The following is a 24,773-nucleotide window of genomic DNA, read 5'->3' on the forward strand; positions in this document are numbered from 1 at the left end:
TGCGATAGCTCTGTGAGCTGCATTCGGCCTGTGGGCTGGAGGTTGAGCACCCCTGGCCTAAATCAGTGATTCTCAACCTTTTGCAGATTCAAGGCAGCTCTTGGAAGATGCCAGCTCTCTGTTTTCACCTTGTTAATGACAAGAAAACAAGACGGAGCCAAGAGCTCCGAAAGCCCACGTCCTGCCTGAGGGCTTGTCATCCTGGGGGTTCCCAGGGGGAAACTCTGGATTTCTGCCGTGAATCGAGTTGGCAGCCTCACTGTGCTCACATGCCCAAGACCTGGCAGCACCCTGCAGGAAGGTCTCAAGTCCCAGCTGTGGCCCCTGGGCCTGCCCTAGGCAGCCAAGTGTAAAAAAAATAAAGTTCAAGAGCAGTAAGCAGAGTCTGGCCAAATCCTTCTCCCTGGCTGTAAATATTCAATAATGCCTCAATACCTCCATACCTGGGCACTCACGGTCCTGGGGTATTTGCAGGCTCCATGATGAGCAGGGATCTCCAATTTCTGGATTTAAAAAAGTAACGCAAAATCCAAATTTTTCCATGATTAAAATGAAACGCCACTCTGTGTGTGTGTGTGTGTGTGTGTGTGAAGACAGAAAGAGGTGTTTCATTTTAATCACAGAAAAGAGTGGGTCGGGGTTACCTTTTTTTAATCTGAAAATGAGGGATTTTTTTTTAACAGAGAAAACTAGAATCCCTGCTGCAGAGCCACGCTTGTCCACTTACCCGCACAGCCGGGAACAGCTCCCAGACCACCCCCCCACATTGGACCGTCTTAGACTGTAAGAGCGGGTCAACTCAGCCCCGCCCCTCCCCGTTGCCAAGATACAAGCTCCGCCCCCGCCCCGCACGCTCAGCAGGTGGTGCTAGAGAGCCGTCAGTAAGAGACCCCGACCCCGCGTCTACCTCGGCGGCGTTGATTGGTTCTCGCGCCTGCCTGTCAAAGCAGGGGGGGCGTTGTGCTCTTAACGGAGAGGTGACGAATTTTCCCAGCGCCCTTGGGAAACAGCCGCGGCTGGATAGGTGTCGCATGCGTTGTGCGTCATAAGCGGGGTGTGGGGTGAGTTCATCTCATTCGCGGGGCTCCAACTCGGTAGCTGGGGTGAATGCGGCAGGTGGAAGAGTCCAACTCCACCGCGGGGGGGGGGGCGCACCCCTCCTTGAGGGGCGCCTGTAAGGGGAAGGAGAAAGAATCCAACTTGTCGGGTCGATGTGAGTGAGGAGTAGGAAAGGCGAGGGGGACAAGCCTATTCGTGCCGCTGTTGAGGGAGAACTGCGGGTGTGGTGGGGAATGGAAGAGTCCGTCCCTGCAGCTAGAGGTGGAAACGGGAGAGGGGGGGAAGGAGTGGAAGAGGCCACTTCTCCAGTGGCGGGGGGAGCATGGAAGAGTCCATCCTTACAGTTGGGGCATGAGGAAATAGGGAAAGAAGGGGAATAGACCACTTGCAGCTATGGGGGAGCTTGGAAGAGTCTATCTCTGCAGTTAGGAGGGGGGAAGCACAGGAGGGAGGGAGCTGTCCTCTTGGGGTGGGTGAGGGGCACAGAGCCTGGCTTAGGTGGGGGATGGGAAGGGCCTGCCATGCCCTGCCCCTGCAGCACCTGGGGGTGGGGATCACACCCCTGCCCCCCCATAGCCCTGTGTCTGCAGTACCACACCACTTGTTACCCTGGCAGGCACCTGCCTTCCAGGCCCTTCACCTGTCACTGTGCCAGGCGATGAGCTCCAAAGGGAGGGTTTTCAGAATCAGTCCCCTATGTAATAAACCCTCTAGTGCCAAGCTGCAGTCCGCAAGTCCACGGGCAAGCAGCAGTTGGGGTCTGAGCGTGTTGCATGAGCTATCGCAGTTCACGTGAGCTGTCATAAAATGCCCTGTGTTTGACAGCGTATAAAGCACAGTACTACATGGCTCTGAATGAGCACCCAAGCTAATGCTGTAGGCCCTGGTGGTCATCTGTGACTGGAGCCGAGCAATGTCTCTGTGAGTCTTGCTGTGGACTTTGCTGGACACGCAATCGCATCTCAAATGACAGAGTGAAACAGTGATTTTGGGTGCCTGAGAAGGGTGGTGACTGGACTGGGGCATTAATGTATGCCCAGCAAATTTTGGAAACTCCCCAAATTGTTTTACTGTACAAATAACAGATGAAGCTTAACAACATAAATCTCTCTCTAGCCCCATTTAATAAAAAAAAAAATCAGAACTTTGTTGTAAACAAAGAAGATACAAGTGGGACAAAAATGCATAACAGTCAACCTTTTCAGGTAATGTCATCAAAAAAACAATGGATTTGAACTGTGCAGCAATAGGTAATTCAGCAATAGGTAATGGTGATGAATTCACGAATCAGGCTGGGGCGATTGAAACTGATAGTTCATATTAAGCAGTAGATTTGGGATTAGACATTCAAAAGAGTACATTCACCTTTTATATTGTATCTGTTTTGCAGATTTTCATAGATGTTAAGAATTGTAACCGCCATTGAAAAAAAACTAAGGCTGAAAGTAACACAATGGCAGCAAACCCTCCAGCACAAGGTACATTTTAAATAGAGCAGATTTTTTGTCTTTTCCTCACCAAACTACACAAATGTTATGACTTCATTATGCACATGACTGAAATCTTGCCCCCTTCAAAGTCCCTTGCCCCCTATAACTACCGATTAAGGAGAAACAATATTTTTCACATTGCAGGAGGGAGGGAGCTCTTTTGGAAACAGGAATTCTCTTTCCAGGATTATAGTTTTGAAAATAGAAGATAGACTTCAGCATTAGATTATTGATTCTTGTTTGGATTTTTAAAATAGGGACCACAAAATTAGTACACATTTCTTTAAATTCAGATCCTAAAAGGAGGTGTATATTGTAACCATGGTAATATATTAACTCTTCAAAATGTGTTTCACTAATTTTACTACTCCAAAGAACTGAAGTTGGCTTCTGGCTGTCAAGACAAGGATATATTAAAAGTCCAAGATGCTCAGTACTGTGAGTGCAAAAGTACCAAAGGTGTCTTAGCTGTCAGGAACAGATTGCAAATGACTGAGCCTAAAATAGAAAGGCAGCACAAAAATTAATGCTAACAACGGACCTGATGATCTTGCGAGGAGGTCCCTTCCAGCCCTTACAATCTATGAACATGCTTTTGTTGTTTACATTATGATAGTCTTAGAGTAAGGGAACAGGAACAAGTTAGTGGGAAGCAAGCTAGAGTGTGAACTTCAGAGCAAAGTGACAGATGTGCTGTTAATGCAGGTTAGCTACTCATGTGAAAGAATGTCTATCATATATCAATGATTGCAGAGGAAGAACATGCCCATGGGCAATTACTGCAGAGTAGCTGACATGCTTTAAGATTGTGTCCTAGCTTACCTGGCTGTAACTTGTGCCCAAGTCTGTGCCCTTAATTGTGTATATGGAAGCACACTGAGGTGAGAACTTGATATGCAAAGCACTCTTCACTTGCCCATATCCCCACTACTGTAAATCTTACTGTGTGAGTAACTTTATGCTTAATCTCACAGATCTACTTTCCTGCAATAAATGCTTGCAATACTGGACCTTTAAATACAGAAATTGCTTTGCCTGCCAATGTTATGCAGCTATTTCTGGTGTGGAATTTAAGCACAAACAGTCTTGAATACAGAAGAGAAGACTGTTACCTCCAACAGATGGAATTTTTTTGGTGTGGAGAATTAAATAGGAAAACCCTGTTTGGACATTTGCGGTAGGATTGAGAGGAAGGCCCATTGGCTTCAGATTGGGTTTTGCTTGGGCAGACCCTTTCAAGAATGTGCACCTTAACCAGAATCCCTTTGTAATGTTTTTCTAAACTTGTCTTTGTCTTTGTTATAGACATTAACCCACTCCAGTACTGAACTCAAGGCTGCTGTTTCTAAATGTTTCAATGATAATTAATAGATTTTCTCTTTTGTGCCTCCTTTTCCCCCCAAATTCTGGTAGTTGATAACAAATCACTGCAGTTTTCCTGGAGTACTCCCCAAAGACTTACTCAAGGGATTGAATTACCATTTTGAAATAATTTAAAAACCAGTCTAAAATTCCTCGTAACTTTTAAGCAACTGAGATATAATTGGGAAACGTGGGGGACAAAAGTGAAGAAGTGGGGAATCATGCATTTCAGCAGTGACCCTTAGTCTGCCTGGTCTACTAACCTAGCTGCAAGCCAGTAACAAGTGACAGATCTGCCAAATGCTGCTTGATTACCAGGCCTACCAAACAGGAAGAATATTGGTGCTGTTCAAGCAATCTATTCTTTGATTCCCTCCTGTCCTAGTGTAAGACTTTTTCAAAATGAAATACAAGGCTTGTGCACAAGTAATAATAATATATATGATTGTGGATTCCCACTTTTATATACGTATACTGGATAAGTGCATAAATGGCTTAATCCCATAACACTAAGTGAGTTCCAACTTGTTGCCCATTACTTACATTGTAGCAATCATTGATTATTGCATGTGGGTTAAGTGCATAAACTGCTTAGGTGTATACCATCTTTCAGTCCTTCCCCGTACTCCATTTGCTTTGTAATTTAATTGTACTCCAGTTAACTGCATACTGTTACTAACCAACTCTACCTTGTGACTAAGTGCACTCTGTGTAACTGTTCCAGAAACACTGAAGGGAAGCAGCTGTCAAAGAGCTGCTATTTGAAGCCTTGAAAATGACAGAAGCTAATCAGTTTTAAGGCTCCTCTCCCCTCATTTTCACGATTTCTAAAAGCAGCCTCTAAATTGACTCTGGGGCTGTGTCCATACAAGGACAGCAGTTTAGTATGTGGCACTGCAGACACGTCCGTATACATCTGGACACACACAGCTGGACGCTCCCCTCCTCCGTGGTCCCCTGCCCCCTCCTCCAGCCCCCATCTCCTTACTTACCGGCACGGAGCATGTGTCCAGCTCCCTGCGGCGATGCATGGGGACTGCCTGAATCTCTGAATCTCGCCAAAGTTTTTTGAATCTTTTCTGAATCCACTTGGAGAGCTTCGAATTGATTTGGACCTTTTATTGGTCTCCCAATTTGATTCAGATTCAGGTCAAATTTCCTTCAAATCAAATCAACACCCAAAGCTCTACACAGCCCTAGTGTTCAGCTCCTAACAGTTTGGGACTCAAATAGCAAAGTTTAAGATTTAGCTAAAGAGGCTTATTTTAGTTTAGTTTCATTGAAACATATTATAAAACACTCCTTTTATTATTGTTCCAAAGATGAAATGTGTAGGAGTACTGTGAATGAAAGCCCTACTTCAGGGTTTTTATACAATGTAGCACTCATTGAAATGTTATAGTGTTTTTCAAAAAAGAAAAAGATTTTTGATAGAACATTGTCCTCAGGAAAAATTTGCAAGCTATTGAGGGGCGCTAACCTCCCCCCCCTCCACCGCCAAACTCTTAAACCAAAGAAGCAAGTAAACTGAGTGGTTGGTGATATATGCCAAAACATTCCTAACCATTTGTCACATCTTAATAGGACTGCTGCTTGTAAGATGTTTTTTCACACAACTAAGAGCAAAGCAGGCAGGTATCATGTATGGCAATATCATCGGTTTTGTTCCAAGTGTGATCTTCCTAGGATAAGTATTAGGATCCTGGTGACAACAGCTGTGTTCAGAAAATCATTCTTTCTCTAATCCCCACTTGAGAAAAATGGGAGAGAGATCTTTCACGTATGTTTCTTTGGCAAGCCTAAATGTTGCCTGCCAGCCTGCAAAACAGTTCTGAAACCTAAAATAATTCAGCTTTTATAGTGTTAAGAGTGATATTGTAATTGTGATAGTCTAGGAGAGAATGACTGGTATTTGAAAGCTTGTCTTACTTTATTCCATCCATGCATTTGGTCCAATAAAAGATATCCTTGCCATCAGCTTTGTGGCAGTGACATTGACCCAAATGTGTAACTTTCAGTGTTCTGTTATTCAGTTTCCATGAGGTGCTTTGTAAATCTCTACTAGCTGGTGTCTATTATCTTAGCTTAAAAATGAGCACATTAGCAAAATGCAGCCTGAACAGGTGAATTTTACGTTCGCTGAAATAAGTGTATTGAAAAAATACTGCTGGTTTGCAGTTGGTGGGGGAATCATCTAGAAATTGTACAGCTCCTCGAGATAAATCGGAGTTCAAATGCAAAACCTAGCACTTGAGAGCAATAGTGAATCTCTGATGTTCCCCAGCGGACTTTATATCCATAAAGCAATGAGCAGATTATATTCATCTATATGTGGTCATAGTCAGGAGGGACAGATAAAATATTTATATATCCTTTAATAATTCACTTGTAATTTATTGAGTTACCAGCATTCGTTTTGCTTAACTGTTGCAGGATATGTGACAACATAGAATATAAATGCTTATAAAAATATTGACATCTAATAAGCTGCTGTCTCATGTTCATGATCCCAGTTGTCACAAGTAAGATAGGGAAAAATAGGCAAATACTCTCTTGTTTTGGTTTTGTGCTTATAAGTGCTTTGGATTCTGTTGCCTTCAAATATAATGATCATCATTATGATAATGTGCATTTCAATAAAGGATTGCTTTGAAAAGCTTTCTGAATTGAGCTGACAGAACAAAGAATGCAACAGCAGCATGTGCTAATGGTTTGAGACTTGGGCATGTAGTATATACCTATCCCAGGGTCAAGGTACATTTCCCCTCTGAGAAATGGCTATAGTAGTGGGATCCTGAGGTTCCATTTTCCTTGCACTGCAGTGTATTCTTTTGTTTTTTTCCAGGCCATATGTGCTCTGATTACAAATAAATGTTTTTCTAACTGCTAGCCCTGCTAGTTCAGCCTGAGCTCTTCAAGTCAGGGTGAATTCATTATTTCCTACTTACACATCAGCACCTTGTATAAAAAGTTCTATGCACCAAATTAGGCTACCAGTTAAATTATGCAGTCTGTCAGAGGGGGCTTAGCCCTCCAAGCTCTACAAGGATTACCCATGTAAACTGTTGCTTCTGCCATCCTACCTCTTCCTGTGAAGTTCCCCTGGGATAAAGGGGTCATGGCCATTATGGGAGAAGAGGTCTTGAGGAAAGCAGACTAGAGCTTGTAATCCAACCCCTGCTATTCTCTCTGTTTTAGGCCCTAGAGCCAAAGGGGTCTGTAGAAATTATGAATTTATTGCCTTAGTAAAAAGCTGACACCTCTCTGACATATCAACAGAGCTACTGGGAAATGAAGCCTCTCCTGCTTTCCATGTCTGTATTCTTGGTTTTGAAAGCGAACATAGAAATAGAAGTAGTATTAACAAAAAACAAGCACCCTTCCTACGTAACTACACAACAGGGTATGCTGACTTAGTCTCCTGGAAGTTATAGGCAATCAAATCCAGCTTCTATATTTATTAGTGTAAACTGTTACCTAGTTTTGAGACAGATATCTCTGTGTGTTATCCAGACTTTCAAGTAAGTTCTTTCTCATTTCCTCCTTTTTTGGGTAAGTAGGGGGAAGAAATTTAAGCTATATCTACCCTTTCATTACAGATTTACAGAAGTCATTACAGATTTACAGAAGTCCTTGTATTTTTTTTTCTTTCCACTAGCATGCAAGCCTGTAAAATATATGTATATGTATATGCATGTATATATGTGTGTGTGTATATATGTGTGTGTGTGTGTGTGTGTGTGTGTGTGTGTGTGTGTGTGTGTTGGAAGAAAATGTTTCTACATACTAGTAAGTTCTAAATTAACAGCCATTCAAAAAAAAAAGATCTTCCTTTCCTTCTCATGCCCTGGTGACAAGGTATGTAGCAGAATTAGCAGAGTAAAGGTAGCAGGGCATTATGTTCTCAGTATAGTAACTGGAATTCATCGGGAATTTAATCTGAGCTGGTTGCATTCATGTTTGTAAGATGCATCCCTTTGTCTCAGAATGCTTAGCTTGCTGGCAAAGCCTCCTTCATCTTGGGCCTTAAAAAAAATCATAGGTAGCTATTCATTCCTATATCAGGAGATACTTCTCTTTATCTAAACTAGGGGTAGGCCAAAACGTGGCTTGCGGGCTGGATCCAGCCCACGTAAGGACTTTGTCTAGCCCCTGGCAAATCCCTTGGTCCCAACATAGCGTGTCCTGCTGCCCCCTGGCCTAAGACGGCCTTTTTTCTGTGTGTCCCAGTCTTTCTCTTGGTTCATTCTGCCTTTTGAACCCTTCTCTCCTCAAAATCCCCTTCTGCTCCCTAAAAACATTAAAAAGCCCAGATAACAGCAACATTGTCTGTTTAGTTCTACGCAGGACAAGCTCGTTCCAATATCCTGCTTTGCAGTCATGCTTATAAGTCCCTGAACAGATTGGAAATAGATGGGGAGGAGGGAGGGAGCATGTTAAAACAGACTGTGTTTACATGTGAATATTAATATGACGCAATAAACCTGTCTGTATCGTTCATACTGGAGTTTATTGCTCCAGGGCACAGTGTTAACACATGTGCCTGGGACTGCAGCACATTGAGCTGGGGTGGCACAGTCCCAGCTGGCTGGATTCCAAGGGGGTCAGCCTGCCAGCCTAGGGCTGCTCCGACTCTGCTCAGCATGCTGCAGGGGGGCTGGCTGGGGCACAAGGGTACTACAGTGTGGACTAGCCAGCAGGAATCCCCCACACTGAAACCTCATACCCCAGCCAGCCCGGTCAGCATTTACGCATGTATTGTGGTGGGGTACATAGCTCCACCATAGGATAGTATTTGTATCTGGCAGTACTGACCTATGGCGGAGTTAATTAGTTTACTCTGGCCTAATAGCTCTGGAGACATTTTACTGCAGAGCTAATTAGTCTACTCTACAGTAAAGGTCTCATGTAAATGCGCCCACAGAATAATAAAAGGGAGATCCACTCGAGTAGAGAATTTTGTCCTATATAAATGTTTATTGACACTGTGTCTTATCTTTTGCTTATAATTCAGAGATTGGGGGGAAACCAATTTTCATCATAGTTCAGGTTTTAACTGAATCGGACAAAATTCACTGTCTGAGTACAACCATCCCTTGTTATCAGTCAGGTGCAAGCATATCCTTTTGCTAAAGAATCTGGTAAATTTACTTAGTCTCCTAACACTGTCGAGAAGCCAGATATTTGAATGCACATATCTTGGCTCAGCACTCATACTGTTTCCTGAAGGGAAGTGGGGTGAGGGGGTTAGAAGCGGGGGGAGACTGGAGATGATAGACTGTATTTTAAAACATATTAATATGTATGATATCTTTAGGAAGCTATTTCATGTTGTAAAATGAGGAGAGGAAAAATAAAACCTATTTATTAATAGCCTTTCAGATTGGTGCAAAGCTTTGAAGATTAGCATATTCATCATAATGTCATATTGTGCAGAGACTTTAATTCTGTCAGGTTATAGGTGGCTCATAGAAATAAAGCAAATCTCTCTAATAATTTTTCTCATTCTCCCCAGGTTTTCAGAATAAAAATAGGGTTGCAATTTTGGCAGAACTAGACAAGGAAAAGAGAAAGTTACTTATGCAAAACCAGTCATCCACAAATCATCCTGGAGCCAGGTACTTTATGTTCATATACCTCTTTGGACAATTCGTCTTAGATCAAAATATTTTTAAAAGTTAAATGTTCATATCTATGGATCACCCATAACAACAGAACAAAGCATTTCTTAAAAGTGTGTGCTTGAGACTCCTCAACCACTAGCATAAGAGTGACATTGCAAACCTTGTGATCATATTTGTTCATTTTCCTTGTGGATTTTAAATCTTGAGCTGCATTTTTCTATTTGAGAGAATTACACAAGCTTCAGGAGTCTTAAGTAAGCACCTTGTAAAGGAGAGCCAGGGAGCATGGGCCCAGAAAATGTTCAATTATTGAGCTAATCTGCTGTTTCTTGCTTTTCAAGAGCACCCTTTTAAAGTTAGATAGAAAAACACAGAAGTAGGTAGTCTGTTATGATTAAGAATATTCAAAAAATATTCACAGAACAGTTATAGCTGAACAATATAGGCATGTTACAAAACATGCCTGATCCCCTTTGGAACTAACTGCCTTGTTAGAAAAAGCTAAGGCCAGTTTTTTATGTTGGAAAAGACTAGTGATTACAAAACCCTGCAGTTTTTTTATCTAGAAACGACTCTGTACCATAAACTAGTTCTGCCCAGTTTGCATTGTGGTCATGGGGGTGAGCTTCCACTAGGGGAAAGTAAAGAGATGGATCTTAGTTTAAAATAGTAACTGAAAAATCAGGCATTAAGTTAAGAAATAAATCTGGCCTGCCTTGCTCATCCTGGCCACCAAGAGCAAGAACAAGGTGTCATGCCATATTGTGGCTATAACAATATTCTCAGCAAGGGTCGTAGTCTACAAAAGGTCTAGATCTTACAGTCTCTAAAAAGAACATTATGAAGAGCCTTTGCTTCAGTAAAGAGCTAAACAAACTGCTTATTCTCTCTTTTGAGGGGCATTCAACATACTGGGACTAGGGACAGAAATTACATGTAAATGTGTGATTGGAAACTGGTTCAAATATATAGCACAACAGAAGTTCAGTGCACATAATCTACTTCAAAGTGGCTGAAACTGGTTTAAAATAAGCCTGGATGGACATAATATCAGACCTAACTGATTTAAGTTAAATTGGTTTATTGAACTTCTGTGCCAGATCCCCTCCAGGTTCAAGTTAACTCACAGTCCCCCAATATCAGGATGGTTAAAAATCAACATTTAAAAATATATATGTTTTTAAAAATTAGGGTGTTTTCTTTAAAAAAAATTTAAATTGGATTTTTTAACTTTAAATTAGATTTTTTTATAAGATGGTTTTTTGAAAAAAATAAACTTGTATAAAGATAGTTTAAATTTAATATATGTTAAAGCTCAAAGATCTCATCATGGGATAGGGATAATAACTTCTAATTACATACTGTTTGAGACAATATATTCATGTGATCTATTTATAAAACTTCTAAAAAGGTTACAACAGGGCTGGACTGTATTAGGGTCCCAATCTTATGGAGTTCCCAGAGGCTCTTATATAGATTGGTAAAGGTTAAAGAAATTCATTCTACCCAATGGGACTCAGTGCTCAGTCTAGAAGATCTCATTAAGCATCTCTGATGCTTGGTTTCAGTTCTCAAGTTCTGGATTTGTGTCTCCAGAGATTGTAGGTAGCCAAGGTTCTTTGGGTAGATGTGATGTCTTTTATTAGAGCAGCTAAATTATTGGAAAAATTGTTCTTTGCCAGCTTTTGGGCACAAATGCCCTTCTTCAGGCATAAGGAGAATTTGTTGTCTCTAGAGATAACATCCTTGTTAACAGGAGTATATGGAGCTGAGAAATAATGGACCTGATGATTAGCCCTATTGTCTCTCTCTGCAAGTTTGTGTACAGATAGTCAAGCCCTTACGTTTCTCTAAAAGTGCAGTTTCAAGAAGTTAAATGAATAAAGGATATCAAACAACAAGAATGCACTTTTTGTATGATTAAAATCAAGGCATCTTGACCAGGTATTTAAATCATGTGGCTGCATTTCTAGAATCAAAAGTAAATAAATGTTTATTCACTTGCTTATCATTTCAATCTATGCAGCTTAGACTAACCTGCAAAGATTGAATCGATTCAGCCTTGGGCTTTTGACTATACTTAGCCTAAAAGTCACAATGTTAAAAGGCTTTTTGGACTTGGTTCCACTTATATTTTCATAATTGACTCCAAACCCAATATTGTTTAAAATAGATACTTTTCATGGAAGGAGGAATAGAAGCATTCAGACTAATTTGTGCAGTCGTTGATTTCTGGTGACAGCATTCCTGTTCTCATGGTTCTTGTGGGTGATTTCCACCCCTTCCCCTCCAATCTTTTATAGATCTAGCTCCTGGAGGGTGCAACTTTTAAAAACCAGAAGCAAGTATATAGCTCTGAAGCTTGCAAAGAGGGGAGAGGGAAGGAAGGGAAAAGGGGGAAGAACCAGAAAAATCTCAATCCAGTTTAGCCTAAAGTCTCAAAAAAAAAAAAATACAAGGCAGAGTGTGAAAAAAAAACAACTCTAAGCCACTGTCTTAAGTGGCATCTGACTCATGAGTTTTGAATGTTCATGGTTGGCAGTATTATTACCAACATTGCAATACCTATTGTACCACAGTTTTGGCATCATTATGCATAAAGAATTTAAGCCCCTGTGACATTTTGTTAAATTGCCAGAAAAGCTTAAATCAAGACAAAGTGTAAAGGTAGCTAGGATGCTAATAGCAAAGGCTTTGACTACTTAAAATCTGAAAAGATTTCATTCATCTCCACTCTTGTCATATGAGTCTTAGGCTTGAGGATATAGGAACTCTACTAAATGTAAACTTAAGACATTTGTGCAGGTCTGAAGTTTATTTTAAAATGTCTGTTTGGAAAAGTTTACTTTGCAATACATTATTAAATAGAAGAAAAATATTCAAGTGAAAAGTATGCTGTAGGAAGAGGTAAAGAAACTGGAATATAGACCTCTTCGGCAGCACTGAAGTTTTAAATTAGTATGAGTTACAAACCCTTCTGTTCAGAGTCTGATTGTTTAGCTTGAGTATTCATTTGAGCTAAAACTTGGCACAGGGTCCAATGATAAATACTACTACTTTTGAAAACCTGACCTGTTCTCCATTATGTAAAGCTGCTCAGCTCCCAGCAACTAACATTATTTTATGGGAAATGGGCAGATTTGGAGCAAATTTCCATTTTGAGCAGAATTGGACTCTACACTGCTTTGTCTTTGGGTTTGTTGTGGTTTTTTGAGGGGTGGGGAGCAGGTTCTAGGCAATGATTAAAGATCAGCACTCCTACTAGTTTGTCACAATAAAGCTAAAAAAACTAACGTGGCTTCTCTTCATTGTCTGACTTTACCTCAGGATTCTTTATATATATGGGTTACTTTCAAGTTTAAAAAAAATGCAGCTCTTTTAGCAGTGAAGACAAACCCTACAAAAGCCTTACATAATGTAACATTGTTTGAATTTGCCTTGGCAATTAGTTATTTAATTGAAACCAAGAATATTTGTTGTATATCAGTATATAAATGAAAGCAATTTTATGGACTGCAACTATCAGCACTATCAAAGATTCTTCACTTGAATTTTGTATGAATAAGAAACACTTTATGTGACAGATTGTACAGTTCTTCAGCCAAACATGAGACCTTCTTCTAATGAAGACTATGGATCCCTTCTTAGGACTGCTACTTTGTCATAGGTGCGTTAAGACACAGGGTGGTAATGGTGACAAAAGTTGTCATTAAACAGTGTCAGTGGAGTTACACCAATAGAATGAAAATGAATGAGATAAAAAAAACAACATTAAGCTGTAGGCCTCTTAGATTTCTGGCTTCAGCTTGGCTTCACTTGTTCTCAATTGAAAACTTTAGCTGAAGTCACCACATACTCATTTGTATATAAAAACAATTCTAAAACATTAATTAAGGGGTTTAAAATAAATCATCTGAATCTGACTGACAGAAGTAAGTTGAGTTTTTGGATAATGCATTGTACTTTTTTCCCCCAGTATTGCACTTGCAAGACCTTCCCTTAATAAGGATTTCCGTGACCATGCTGAACAACAGCACATAGCAGCACAGCAAAAGGCTGCATTACAGGTAAGCTGTTGTAGTTCAAGTGTACTCAAATTACAGTATTTACTTGAATACAAGACGAGGTACCCTCCCTCCAGTTGTCATGCTGGGAAAAAGCCCCTCACCTTATAATCAAGTGCGTACAAGGAAATCTCACTAAATACACTGTCTCTCATTAAACTGTTGCCAAAAGCAGCACATGCTCAGCAATAGAAACCAACTATGAAGTTAATTAAATGCAGCCAATGCAGTGCGTGACTATAAAACGCATGGCACACGTTGTTGATGGGAACTTAGAGTAGGTAAGTCTAGCCTATATGAATAAAACATATGGTAGTGTCCATTAAATGCAGTCCCCTTCACCACCAACTCCTTCAAGTCATAGCGAGCCACAACACTGCATACTGTTTACCCAGAATTCCTCTGTCATCCCTTCTCTCGCCCTGGAATATATGGTTAATGTGGACCTGCCGTCCATGAGATGGACCTGGACCAAGTTGCTCTGCACCTCATCTATACTTAAATTTTTGGAGGATCCCATGTCTTGTGATAGGGAGACCTGATTCCAGTCATGAGTAGGTGCTAATTAGCACATGAATCCTTTGTTGAAGTATCTGGAGTACACACACACACAAACGGAGCAGTGCTGAGCTGTGTAACCATGGCTGACATGCTGTTGACTCTGCTGGGGCTCAGCCCAGTGACCCATATGGTAAATCCCAAGCCTTTAGCTTAGGACTAATATTATGCATGGTTTGTACTACATATAAGTAGGTGGCAGACAGCTGTTTAACAGTGTGTTTATGGAGTACATGTGATCAAACTTGCAACAGTTTAAAAAAAAAAGTTAGCTGTATCAATTCTTGATGAACTAAGTGCGTGGGTACCAGGGAAAAAAGGTGGGGGGAAACAGAAAACAAAGAGCTACTTGACCCCTGCCTCAGATATATTTTCCATGCTGTAGCAGTGGAAGGGGGGCAAATTCAAGGCAAACCTCCAATAATTATATTCTATACCTGGAAAATAATAATAGGTTAATTCTATGAGTAAATGTAGTAAGTGTGTCCTCCTCAATTTTGTTTTACCTTTGCTTTAACTGTTTCAAAAAACAACCTTGCACTGCTGGGGGGTGTGTAAAAATATCTGTTGATGGGTTTCTTTTTAAACTTTTTGCTGTACATAGCCAAAGTGAAATTTCAACCCTTCCTGTACAAGCCAAAATGTCTTTAATTCCTTAATTCTTTGATACAGTGTCAATGTAAGTGTCCCTTCAATCTTTGTGATGGTTACATTGAAACTGACTCTTATCCAAAAGGTGTACAGGCCCATCAGTACATGGCTAATGGTCTAACCTGTTAACCACAGTGGCTATGGTTATTTATCATTCTTTGGCCTGTCTTGGTACCGTCATAGATAACCTACTCTCCTGAGAGGTGATTGAGGAAACAGTATGACATACTCGGGTATAAAATGTATGGCTTGTGTTGTTAGCTGTTACAATTTTAAATATCTTGCCTTCACCAATGAATGACTGAACATTGTTTTGATTAGAAGGTTTTGAACTCTAAACAGTCAAGCATCTTCAAGCCCAGGAGAAACAGAAGTGTATGAAATTGCTGAAACATTTTTGCAAAAAAGTACTTTTAGAGCAGTTTGTTTTATCTGATTTTTTTTCTTTCCCTTCTTTCTACCTCTCTCCAGTTACACTGATTATGGGAAGCTATGGACAGTTTTCTCTGTACAGGTTTTCCTCGCTTTATGCTGTGCATGCGTTCCTGGAAAATGGCACATAACTCAAATTCGCATAAAGTGTAAGAAATAGGGATACGTTCCAAGACTTTGTACTGACCCCCAGACCCATTTCTGTCACATTTCTGGCCCCCTACCAGCTGCACAGTTCAAAATCCCCAGTTCTCTCCAGTGTTAGTGAAGTTCTCTTATGCTTCATTGATGGACCAGGGAGAGGGGTAGGACATAAGCTAGCAGGATGCTTAAAAGCCATAATGGGAACGGCAACTACAGAAACACGTGTTGAAGACAATGAGTAAGGAGCATAGATCCACACAGGAGACTATATTTTGGTGCGCGTCACTCCCACAATGGACCGCACCAAGCAGCTGACTGCAGGCTTCCACCACACCAATTGCATAAGAGTGAATTTACCTCACACGTAACAGATTTTTGGTATAAAAAGGGTCATTGCATAAGAGTGAATTCGCACATACAGAACCTGCACAAAGCGAGGGAAACCTGTATTGTTCAAAAGAAGGAACATGCCCCTCATCCCAACCTTCTGTTGGTGGCCCTGAAAAGGAATCAGCCCAGTATTTACCCATCTTAGGGAGAATCTCCCTCTTATGAACTGTGACCAAAAATGACTAGCTGTCATTGGAAAAGAAAAGGAACTAGTTCTGTGGAAATAAAGACTGTCAAACCTCATGGGAACCCACAGTGCCTGGAGAGACTATCCATACAGCAGGCAATACCGTATTGCACCTGTGGGAGCTACGTATTAGAACAGACCTGAGTTAGACTCTAAGATTGAAGGCTCAAACCAAGAGAGAATCAGTACTATTGTCTCAACACTGAGACTTAACAAAGAATCCCTTATTCCTATGGGATTAAAAATCTGTTGTGGAAGTGTGGATCCAAGTACCAGAGGTGAACCCAGGCACTCAGACTGCACTAATGCTCCGCTCTATCCCCGAGGAAGGTCTCCCTCACAGTGATTCCATCTGGAGTTCTAGAGTGGCAACTATTGCAACAGGAGTCTCAAATGCAAGCAGACACATAATTCACCTTGTCATTTGGCACATCACGTATGCTTCTGGAGCTCTGGAATCAAATCTCCTTTCTAACTTGGGTCTGCTCTAATACATGTGACACAGCTGTACTAGAAATCCTTACAGAGTGCACTGACTGAAGGGTGGAATGGGTACCCTGTTGAAGTGGTATAGCAGGGAAAACCTGTGAACATCTCAGCTCAAAATTAAATGCACTGAACTCTGGTTTATTAATGGTTGGTGTGGCAGGACTCCGTTGGTACCTGCCACTTTAAGGACAAGCAGCAAGCAGGTACTCAATTGCAGTGGCCATTTTAGCTCTCTGGCCGCCCATATAAACAGAGCAGTTTGCTGCTGGAAGGCCAGGCAGTAACATCGCCTGGCTGCAAGGCTGCTTGGAACATCCTGTAGGTAAGGGAAGGAGCTATTGGGGATGGTTTGGAGGCTCCTGGTCCTAAAACTGCGCCCTGCTGGGAGTGGGTGGCCTGGTGGGGCTCTCAGTGGTGCAGAAACCTCCAGGAAATACCAGGCCAGTTACTACCCCGGTGAAAGGTGGGTCAGGGCACCTTAATAACCCCCAGCTCCCACAACTGGGTGGGTTGCCCCCTTGTAGGGTCCAGAAGGTGGACCCCGGAGAGAGAGTGGGGCTGTAAACTCAGAAACCTGTCTTGAAATTCCCCGACTGGTCAGTGGTGGGACCAGGACCGGAAGGGTCAAAGGGCCAGGGGCCTACTGCAAGGGACACCCAGAGCTGAGGGCCTGGGGTTCCAACTGGCCTGGAGGTGAGGCCAGAGCCTGCGTAGCCAAAGGTCCTGGGGGGAACCACACCCATAAGGGGGAACAGCTCAGGGAGCTAGGTAGCCCAAAATGAAGGCAGAGTAGGCCGCCTACTTGGAGGAGTCCAGATTGGAGGATTCTAGGGCCCAGTGTGGGGCCGGTGATGTTAACAACTATAGATGCCATCTGCGAGCCTTGGGCTGTGGTGCAGGGGAGGAATGGAGCCACAGATAGCGCCCCCTGGCATTGGGGCAAGAAATGGGCAGCCTCCTGCCTAATTAACAACTTAATTAGATAACATCAAGGCATGGCAGGCAAGGAGGTCGGTGGTTGGCCCAGAACAGGTGGGCGGGGCATTGGTAGATCAGCCCCAGAGAAGGCCCCCTATTACAGTTGGTAAGTGCCAGGAGAGCACGAAAATGTAACACGCTTTAAATTTGGAAAAATCATGTTATGCAAGTCCTTTCTTTTCACCAATTCCCTCAGTAATTTCAGGATTCAGCTTTATCCATTTGCTTGTGAGTTAGGTTCTTCAACAGATAAGGATTCTTGGTGCTGTTTGCATCTCATGCAGAGCTGAATGCCTGAATATTTTGGGCATCGAGGAAGAACAAACAGGCAAAAAATAGTTTCAGTCCATTACCTTAAAGCACTGGCAACATGGGTTTTGAAGTCTTCCAAAACAATAAGTCTTGAGGACTTCAATCTTGGTCACAGTTCACAAGAGGGCAATTCCCCCTAAGACAACTGTAGGAGGACCGAGTTCTGGGGGCAGCCACGGTGCCCGTTGGTGACTTCAGGACTCCTACCTTTCTCTGGCTCACCAGGCAGCCTTCCTTTCTTATTCTTGCCTGCCACAACTTGTTATTATCTGGAGTAAGGGAAGCTGCCCCAGGGCCCCAGAGCGAGCCTTCATTTTCTAGTCTACAGGCTCCTTATGAACCCCACCTGCCTCTGTTCTGCCCTCAGACACTAATCCTGACCCTCCTACTCCTTCCATGCCTTCCAGGACACTAATTGCCTCAATGGCTATTCATGGCCTCGGACGTCCCCACAGCTGTGCCCATGCCTCACAAGTGTTCTTGGTCATCACTCATGTGGGACACTCTGATCCAAGACACTTCAGGTCTTTATGCCCTTGTTGGGGCCATGACCTTCTTGACCTCTGCCTCAGTTCTCTAACTAGGCCTTTTCACCTAAGCCTACTACCCTGGACCTAGCTTCTTGGCTCCAGCTGTAGTCTTGCCCTGTTGGGTTTTGGTTTTGCCCCTGTTGGACCCTGGCCTAGGTTCTGCCCCTTTCAGGCTTGTGCTCCGGCTCTCCCTTGGCCTCAGACCTGCTATTGCCCACTTGCATCTTTTGCCCTATCCCTGCAGATCTCACATGCACCGCTGACAATAAATTGCAGGGCACCCAACCTTAGCCTCCTCACTACCTCTTTGCAGGCCACACCCAGTCCACCGATATAAATTATACAGGCAGTTCTTGGACTTACAACACAATTGGTTCCTGAAAATGATGTCTTAAGTTGAAACTTTGTAACTCAGAACCAATTTTCTCATAAGAAACAATATTATAAATGGGGGATTGGTTCCTGAACCAAGTCCCAATCCCCTATTTGCACTAAAAATACTCCAGAATTTTTTACTCGATCAATTATAGATGAGTAATATAGCTACATTAGTGTATTTATATTGTAAATAGTGATCATTGATTTGGAAGGACTTCTTTGAGGTGACTTTGCTGGACTTTTTGAAGGGCTCTTGGTTGGACTTTGACGGGTTCTTGGCTGGAGTCTTCTCAGGAGCCTTGGCTGCGGGTTTTTCTGGAGTCTTGTCTGCTTTCTTAAAGGAAGTGTTCAAGGAAGTTTGGACAGATGTTCTCCAGGGAGATGAGCTCACAGCAAACTTGTTCGGTAGCGTGGCATGGCATCAGGTCAAGCGTTGTAAAGTCAAAACTGGCATCATAAAGTTGAAACAGGGTGTCAATTTATAAGCATTGTAAGTGCAAAATGTTGTAAGTCAAGGACTGCCTGTACTCAAAAGGCGAGCCCTTAAACTGTAACTGAAACTAAAAGCCCCCTGGCTGTATAACAGCTGTTATGTCTTTTGCAAGCCTCCCTCCCCTTGCTTGTAGCCTGCTTGGTAATTGGGATTTCCTAGACAGTTTCTCATCCACAGTCATCATGGAGGAGCTCTTCCCCTGCCAGCCTGCAGACAGACTGCCTTCTGGGCTCAAGCCTATGAGTTTATGTTGCCTAAGCCTAGTCCCTCCAGGTCATGTGCCTCTCCCCTGCCTCCTCCCACAGCTGCCAGAGGTTCTTTTTTAGGCTTGCTGGCTGACCTGTAGAGCAACTTACAGCTGCTGAGCTAGGAGCTATGGACCTGCTCCCTGGTACTACTGCAGGGCAGCTAGGTCTACAGTGAGCACTCTCTGCCTTATTGTAGTACTGCAGAGCAGCGAGCTCAGCAGTAAGCACTTCCAGCCCAAAGTACCCTGGCAGCCTGTTCTTCTGATGCTCTTTATAGGCAGACTATCCCACCTGGAGTTCTCCCTGCTGCTTTATGGTTTTTCCTTAAAGTAACAGCGAGCCTCTGGCTCCCTATTTCAACAAAAAAATAGTGAGTTTTTTCCTTTTCAGCCTCACCAACATGGGGTTGGAAGGAGGGACATGATCCTTTTTAATAATACACAGCAATTTGTGAGAGAGCTTCTCTCAGTCATCCTTTCCTAGAGGAGCTGAGAAAACTGCTCTTCAGAGGTCTGTAAATAAGCCAGACTAATTTGTTGGACACTTCTAAATTCCCTTGAAGGATTTGTCCCTAGGTGATGCCTCTTGTATTTTGAAGCTAAACTAAAATACAATGGCTGTTCCCTCTTCTCACTTGTTTTCCATGGGTCTAGAGCAGTGGTACATACGATGAAGATTACTTTTGTTTCTAGTAACAACCCCAGTGTACTAGACAGCTTCAAAAAAATCAACAAAAGGAGGTTGAGGTACTTGCCCTAATCCAAAGAGCATAGTCTGGAGAAATGAGATGTGAGTCTGAAGTGTGATTGAGCCAAAGCACTTGGATGCAAGTTAGGGACTTGAATAGGTCTGTAATAGTTAGGTTATAGTTTATATTGGTGCCGTGGAAGTTGATTTAATGAGTATTTTTGCCTTTCAGCATGCACATGCACATTCTTCGGGATACTTCATAACTCAAGACTCTGCTTTTGGAAATCTTATTCTTCCTGTCTTACCTCGACTTGAGTTGGAGTGAGGGATGTTATTTCAGAGCAAAGGAGACTAATTTGTGTCAGTTGTGGAAACTGCCATCTCCAAGACTGTTGATATAGTTTATCAAGGCAACCGAGGACTTTTTTTTTTTTTAAACGGAGTTTTATACCTTACATTTTTATTTAAAAAATAAGAAAGCCTGTTTCATTCCGGATTCACATACACACCTTCAGGGAGGTAAGATTCAACCATGGAAAAGATGTGTTATAGAGTACTAATAAATTGATTATATTCCTTCTCTACTTCATTTCTTATGTCGGAGTCAGACATAAGACTGGATGTTTGACATGTGTATTTATTTCGCTTCTTTCTTCTTTTAGTTGAAAAAGTGTTTAAACCAGAATATAAGAGATACTTAGGCTATCAGCTTTTCTACAGTGTTTATCATTATAGTACCTAAGTACTGTAATTGGCCTGAAATGAAAGCAGACAAAGTCACCTTTGCCTGTAATAACACAGACATGGACTTAGTGGATACATCAGTTGCTTTCTTTTTTTCTGTGTAGAAACATTAGCAGCAAACCCTGGGGGCTTTTGTGTGTGTGCTGTTAGTAAAACTATCCTACTGTTCTCAAGCAACCCTCTCTTTTTTTTTTTTTTTAAGCTATCAACAAAAACTAATTAAAACTATCAAAATTTGTCTCTGTCCAATTATCTTTGTTTTAATCCTTATCTGTTACATAGAGTATTTTTTTCCAAAATGCCTAAGTGACTTAGGAAATTGTATCCATAAAACTAGTCCAATTCACAGGAGTCTGCATTTATGGTTCTTTATTGAAATGCACTCGAATCTGTTGTTTGTTCCACTCATGTTAAAGTGGTTTGTATTTTCTCTCTCTAAATCCTTATCTAGGCTAGTTTCAGGTATGGCATCCAAATTAAGCTCTTGGCTGTTTCTCCAGCCTATAAGGTTTATTGGTCTGACAGGTTGTTTTGGATAGGAATACATATACCCAAAAAAGTCACTTTATTCCAGAATAGTATGTTCATACAGGCCATGTCTACACATATGCTTAGCTGCAGAGTAGACTAATTAGCTGCAGAATAAAGTGTCGCTCTGAATATGCAGTGCTGGTAGGCTGCAGTAAACTAATACCAGCATAAGATGGTACTGGTGTGCACAGAACTATTTTATGGCGGGGTAACTAACTGCAGGTTATACTGATTTAGTTCTGTTGGTCGATTTTTCCATGCAGGATAGAAAGAACTAGGATGCTTCTAGGTACTAGAGTCAGGCCAGGGGTTGGCAGCCTACAGCCCATAGGCCCAGTCCAGTCTGCAGAACCACTAGATTTGGTCCACAGACATGGGCTTCAGTCATGTTGGAGGCAGGGGCTTTGGCTGCAGGCACTCTCTGAGCTGATCTGGAGATAAGTGCTTGTGGCTGGGTCCTGTGCCACCCAGGACCCAGCACCCATCTTCTTGAAACTTGGCAGGTTTCATGCTCTCAGCAGAGGCTACTTACTACCTCTCCAAGTTTCATCCAAATCAGACAAAAAACAACAAAGTTATAGATATTTCATAGATTCCCCATTATACCCTATGACTGGATCTCCGAGGCGGCTCCGAAGCTTCTGAAGCGACCAGATACGAAGCCGGATCGAATAGCTGCCTACTCATACAGGCCTAGTAGCCTATCCCTCATCTAGGCTGTTGGTGCAGAAGACCCAAAATGTAATGAGGGCCAGGACTTGGATTCAGCTGGTGCCTCCACTGATCTTATCCTCTCCAACTACCCCTCTCATGATCAGAGTCTTGACTTTCTTTTTTAAGTAAATCTTTCACTATTACAGTTCCAAAGAAAACCTGCAAAGTATGAATAGTGTAACCAATACAGAGAGACGTCTCCAGATTGCCTCTAAGAAGTAAGCAAAGCAGTTCCCCGTTCATCTCAACATGGGCAGCTGAATTAAGCTTGGGGATGACTTAAATATCAACGGTTAGTAATTTCATTGCTCATGTATGGGTGTGTCCACGGGTGCACCTGTGGGTCGTCGTGGGGCCTGCCCCGACCCTTGCGTGGTCTGGAGTGACTCCCGCTCCCCGTCTGCTCCCGCCAAGTCCGCCTGCCATGACTTTGATGATATTGGTTCAGTGATTCTCCTTGGCGGGTGCACGTCCGAAAGCGGGTCTCCTGTCCAGTCTGGTCTGGGGACTTCGAGGGCTCCTGCCTCCCCTATACCCTCGCCCGAGACTCCACACAATGAGTCCCAATAGTGCCCCCCTTTACCTCGGCGAGGGTCGGGTTCTCTTTTCTCCCAAAGAGAAAGTCCTTTTAGCGACCCCCGGGTCACTCGGTAAGTCCTGGCCGGGTCCCCTATGTATAGCTGGGGCCCGCCGTTCCTACCAGGGGTCCGGCTCCCAACAGTCCTCCCTGGGTCAGCCTGCCACCGCTGCCTCTGGCCACGGTCCGCCCCGGCCGGGGCTGTGGTGGGGGAGCTTCCCCACTCCCAGGCTCCACCACTCGATCAGCAGCCCTAAGGGCCCTCCGCCCCTCGTGGCTCACCCCGCGGGACCCTACCCGGCTCCAGAAGGTCCTTGCCGAGTTCCCTCCTGCAGGCCACCAGGCTGCTGCTCCCCCGCTGGGAAGCTCCTCCTCCTCTGCCTCCTTCCGGCCCCTGCTGCTCCGCGCCGGCGCCGCTTTTGAGGCCGCCGGCTCCTCATGGCACCTGGGAGAGTTAATTAAAGCGCGTGCCGCCGGTCCCTGCTCGGAGATTCGCTCCCGGGCTTCCGCGTCGGCTCCGGCGGTGCCGCGCCTCCCCCGTCCTGCGTTCCCGCGCTGCCGCCTCCAGCTGGGCGTGCTCCGCCCTGCCCGGTGAGTCCCGGGGCTGCCTGGGGTCGGGGCTCTTCCACACCTCCCCTGCCTTAGGACGCCGTTAGGCGCTCTTCCCACGTCTTCACCCCTGTCTGTAGCCTCTCGGTCTCCACTCTCTGTGTCCTCTCCCCATCGGGATAGGAAATCCGCTACTGTATTTGCCTTGCCCGGCCTGTAAGCCACTGAGAAACAGTACGGTTGCAAGGCTAGAGCCCACTGCATAATCCGTGCATTGTCCGTTTTTGTGGTGTGCAGCCACCTCAGGGGCGCATGGTCTGTCACCAATTTAAACTCACAGCCCAGCAGGTAATAGCGGAAATACTCGACCCCCCCACTTTATCGCCAAGCATTTGTGCTCAATAGTAGAGTACCTGGTCTCCGGGTCGTGCAGCTTCCGGCTGGCATAGGCCACTGGTCTCTCCCCTCCGTTCACTTCTTGCGAGAGGACGGCTCCTAGTGCCGTTGCCGACGCATCTGTCTGCAGGGTGAATGGGAGAGCAAAGTCGGGCGTGTGTAAGACCACGTCCTGGCACAAGGCTCGTCTTACCTCTGTGAACAATCTTCGCCGTTGGTGGGTCCATTCCACCACCCCTGCTCGCTGGCCCTTAATGGTTTCGACTAGCGGTGCTACGATCTCTGCGAAGTGAGGAATGAAGCGGTGGTAATAGCTTGCCAGTCCCAAAAATGCTCGCATTTGCCTCTTCGTAGTCGGCTCCTTATATCCCCGGATGGCCGCCAGCTTATCTACCAACGGCTGCACCCGACCCTGCCTGACCAGGAACCTGAGGTACTTGGTCTCCTGCTTTCCCAAAGCACATTTCTTTGGGTTGGCTGTAAGGCCTACTTGCCTCAGGTCCAGCAGGACTGCTCTTAGAGCTCGCAGGTGTTGCTTCCAGGTATTGGTATAGAAGATGATGTCATCTATATACGCGGCGGCATACCGCTGGTGGGGCGCCAGGACCCCCTCCATGAGCCTCTGGAACGTGGCGGCCGCTCCGTTGAGCCCAAAGGGCATGCATTTAAATATGAAGAGGCCCCACGGCGTTCCGAAAGCCGTCTCTCCACAGCGGGATCTGCCAATACCCTTTTGATAAGTCGAGCGTTGAGATATACTTGGCTTGACCGATGCCTTCCACGAGTTCACTGATGTACAGCATCGGAAATGCATCGAACTGTGTTATCTCATTTAGCCTCCTGAAATCGATGCACAACTGGAGGCTGCTATCTGGCTTCTCCACCGGCACGATTGGGCTGCGCCAGGGGCTCCGCAAGGGGGTTATAATTCCTAGCTCCAGCATTGTCTTGATTTCCTTCTCAATCAGGGGGCGCTTATGGTAAGGGAGGCGTTGCCACCTTTCCCTCACTATTCCCCCCGCCTGGGTGACAATCTGGTGCTCAACGCCCCGTGCTCTCTCTGGCCGCTCCGTGAAGACATCTCGAAACTCGTCCACTAGCTCCGCCAGCCGACATCGCTGGGCTGATGTGAGGTGCGCTCCCATCGAGACTTCGCTCGGCTCCAAGCTGGGCGCCACCCATA

The 24,773-nt window shown here is 44.0% G+C and overlaps 1 protein-coding gene across 2 annotated transcripts; it reads left to right on the forward strand.

Moving 5' to 3' along the window:
• Window positions 1-957: 957 nt before the first annotated feature.
• Window positions 958-21,061, forward strand: INIP (INTS3 and NABP interacting protein). 2 transcript variants are annotated; one of them, XM_019554912.1, is made up of 5 exons: window positions 958-1,061; window positions 2,450-2,537; window positions 9,427-9,529; window positions 13,512-13,602; window positions 20,309-21,061. In XM_019554912.1, the coding sequence occupies exons 2-5, from the start codon at window positions 2,513-2,515 to the stop codon at window positions 20,402-20,404; spliced, it is 315 nt and encodes a 104-aa protein (XP_019410457.1). In that variant the 5' UTR covers window positions 958-1,061; window positions 2,450-2,512; the 3' UTR covers window positions 20,405-21,061. The 2 variants fall into 2 exon arrangements, with proteins under 2 accessions (XP_019410457.1, XP_019410458.1); XM_019554913.1 differs by lacking the exon at window positions 958-1,061 and adding an exon at window positions 2,169-2,264.
• Window positions 21,062-24,773: the final 3,712 nt, after the last annotated feature.

The sequence above is a fragment of the Crocodylus porosus genome, unplaced genomic scaffold, assembly GCF_001723895.1.
Source record: "Crocodylus porosus isolate Cpor-Errol unplaced genomic scaffold, CroPor_comp1, whole genome shotgun sequence".
In the NCBI taxonomy this organism is placed as follows: Eukaryota; Metazoa; Chordata; order Crocodylia; family Crocodylidae; genus Crocodylus; species Crocodylus porosus.

Excerpts from the sequence above, each read along its gene's own strand:
- INIP (XM_019554912.1), top strand. The coding sequence starts at position 2,513 with ATGGCAGCAAACCCTCCAGCACAAG. Across the intron at positions 2,538-9,426 it reads AGCAAACCCTCCAGCACAAG|GTTTTCAGAATAAAAATAGG; the intron begins GTACATTTTAAA and ends CATTCTCCCCAG. Across the intron at positions 13,603-20,308 it reads AGCAAAAGGCTGCATTACAG|CATGCACATGCACATTCTTC; the intron begins GTAAGCTGTTGT and ends TTTGCCTTTCAG.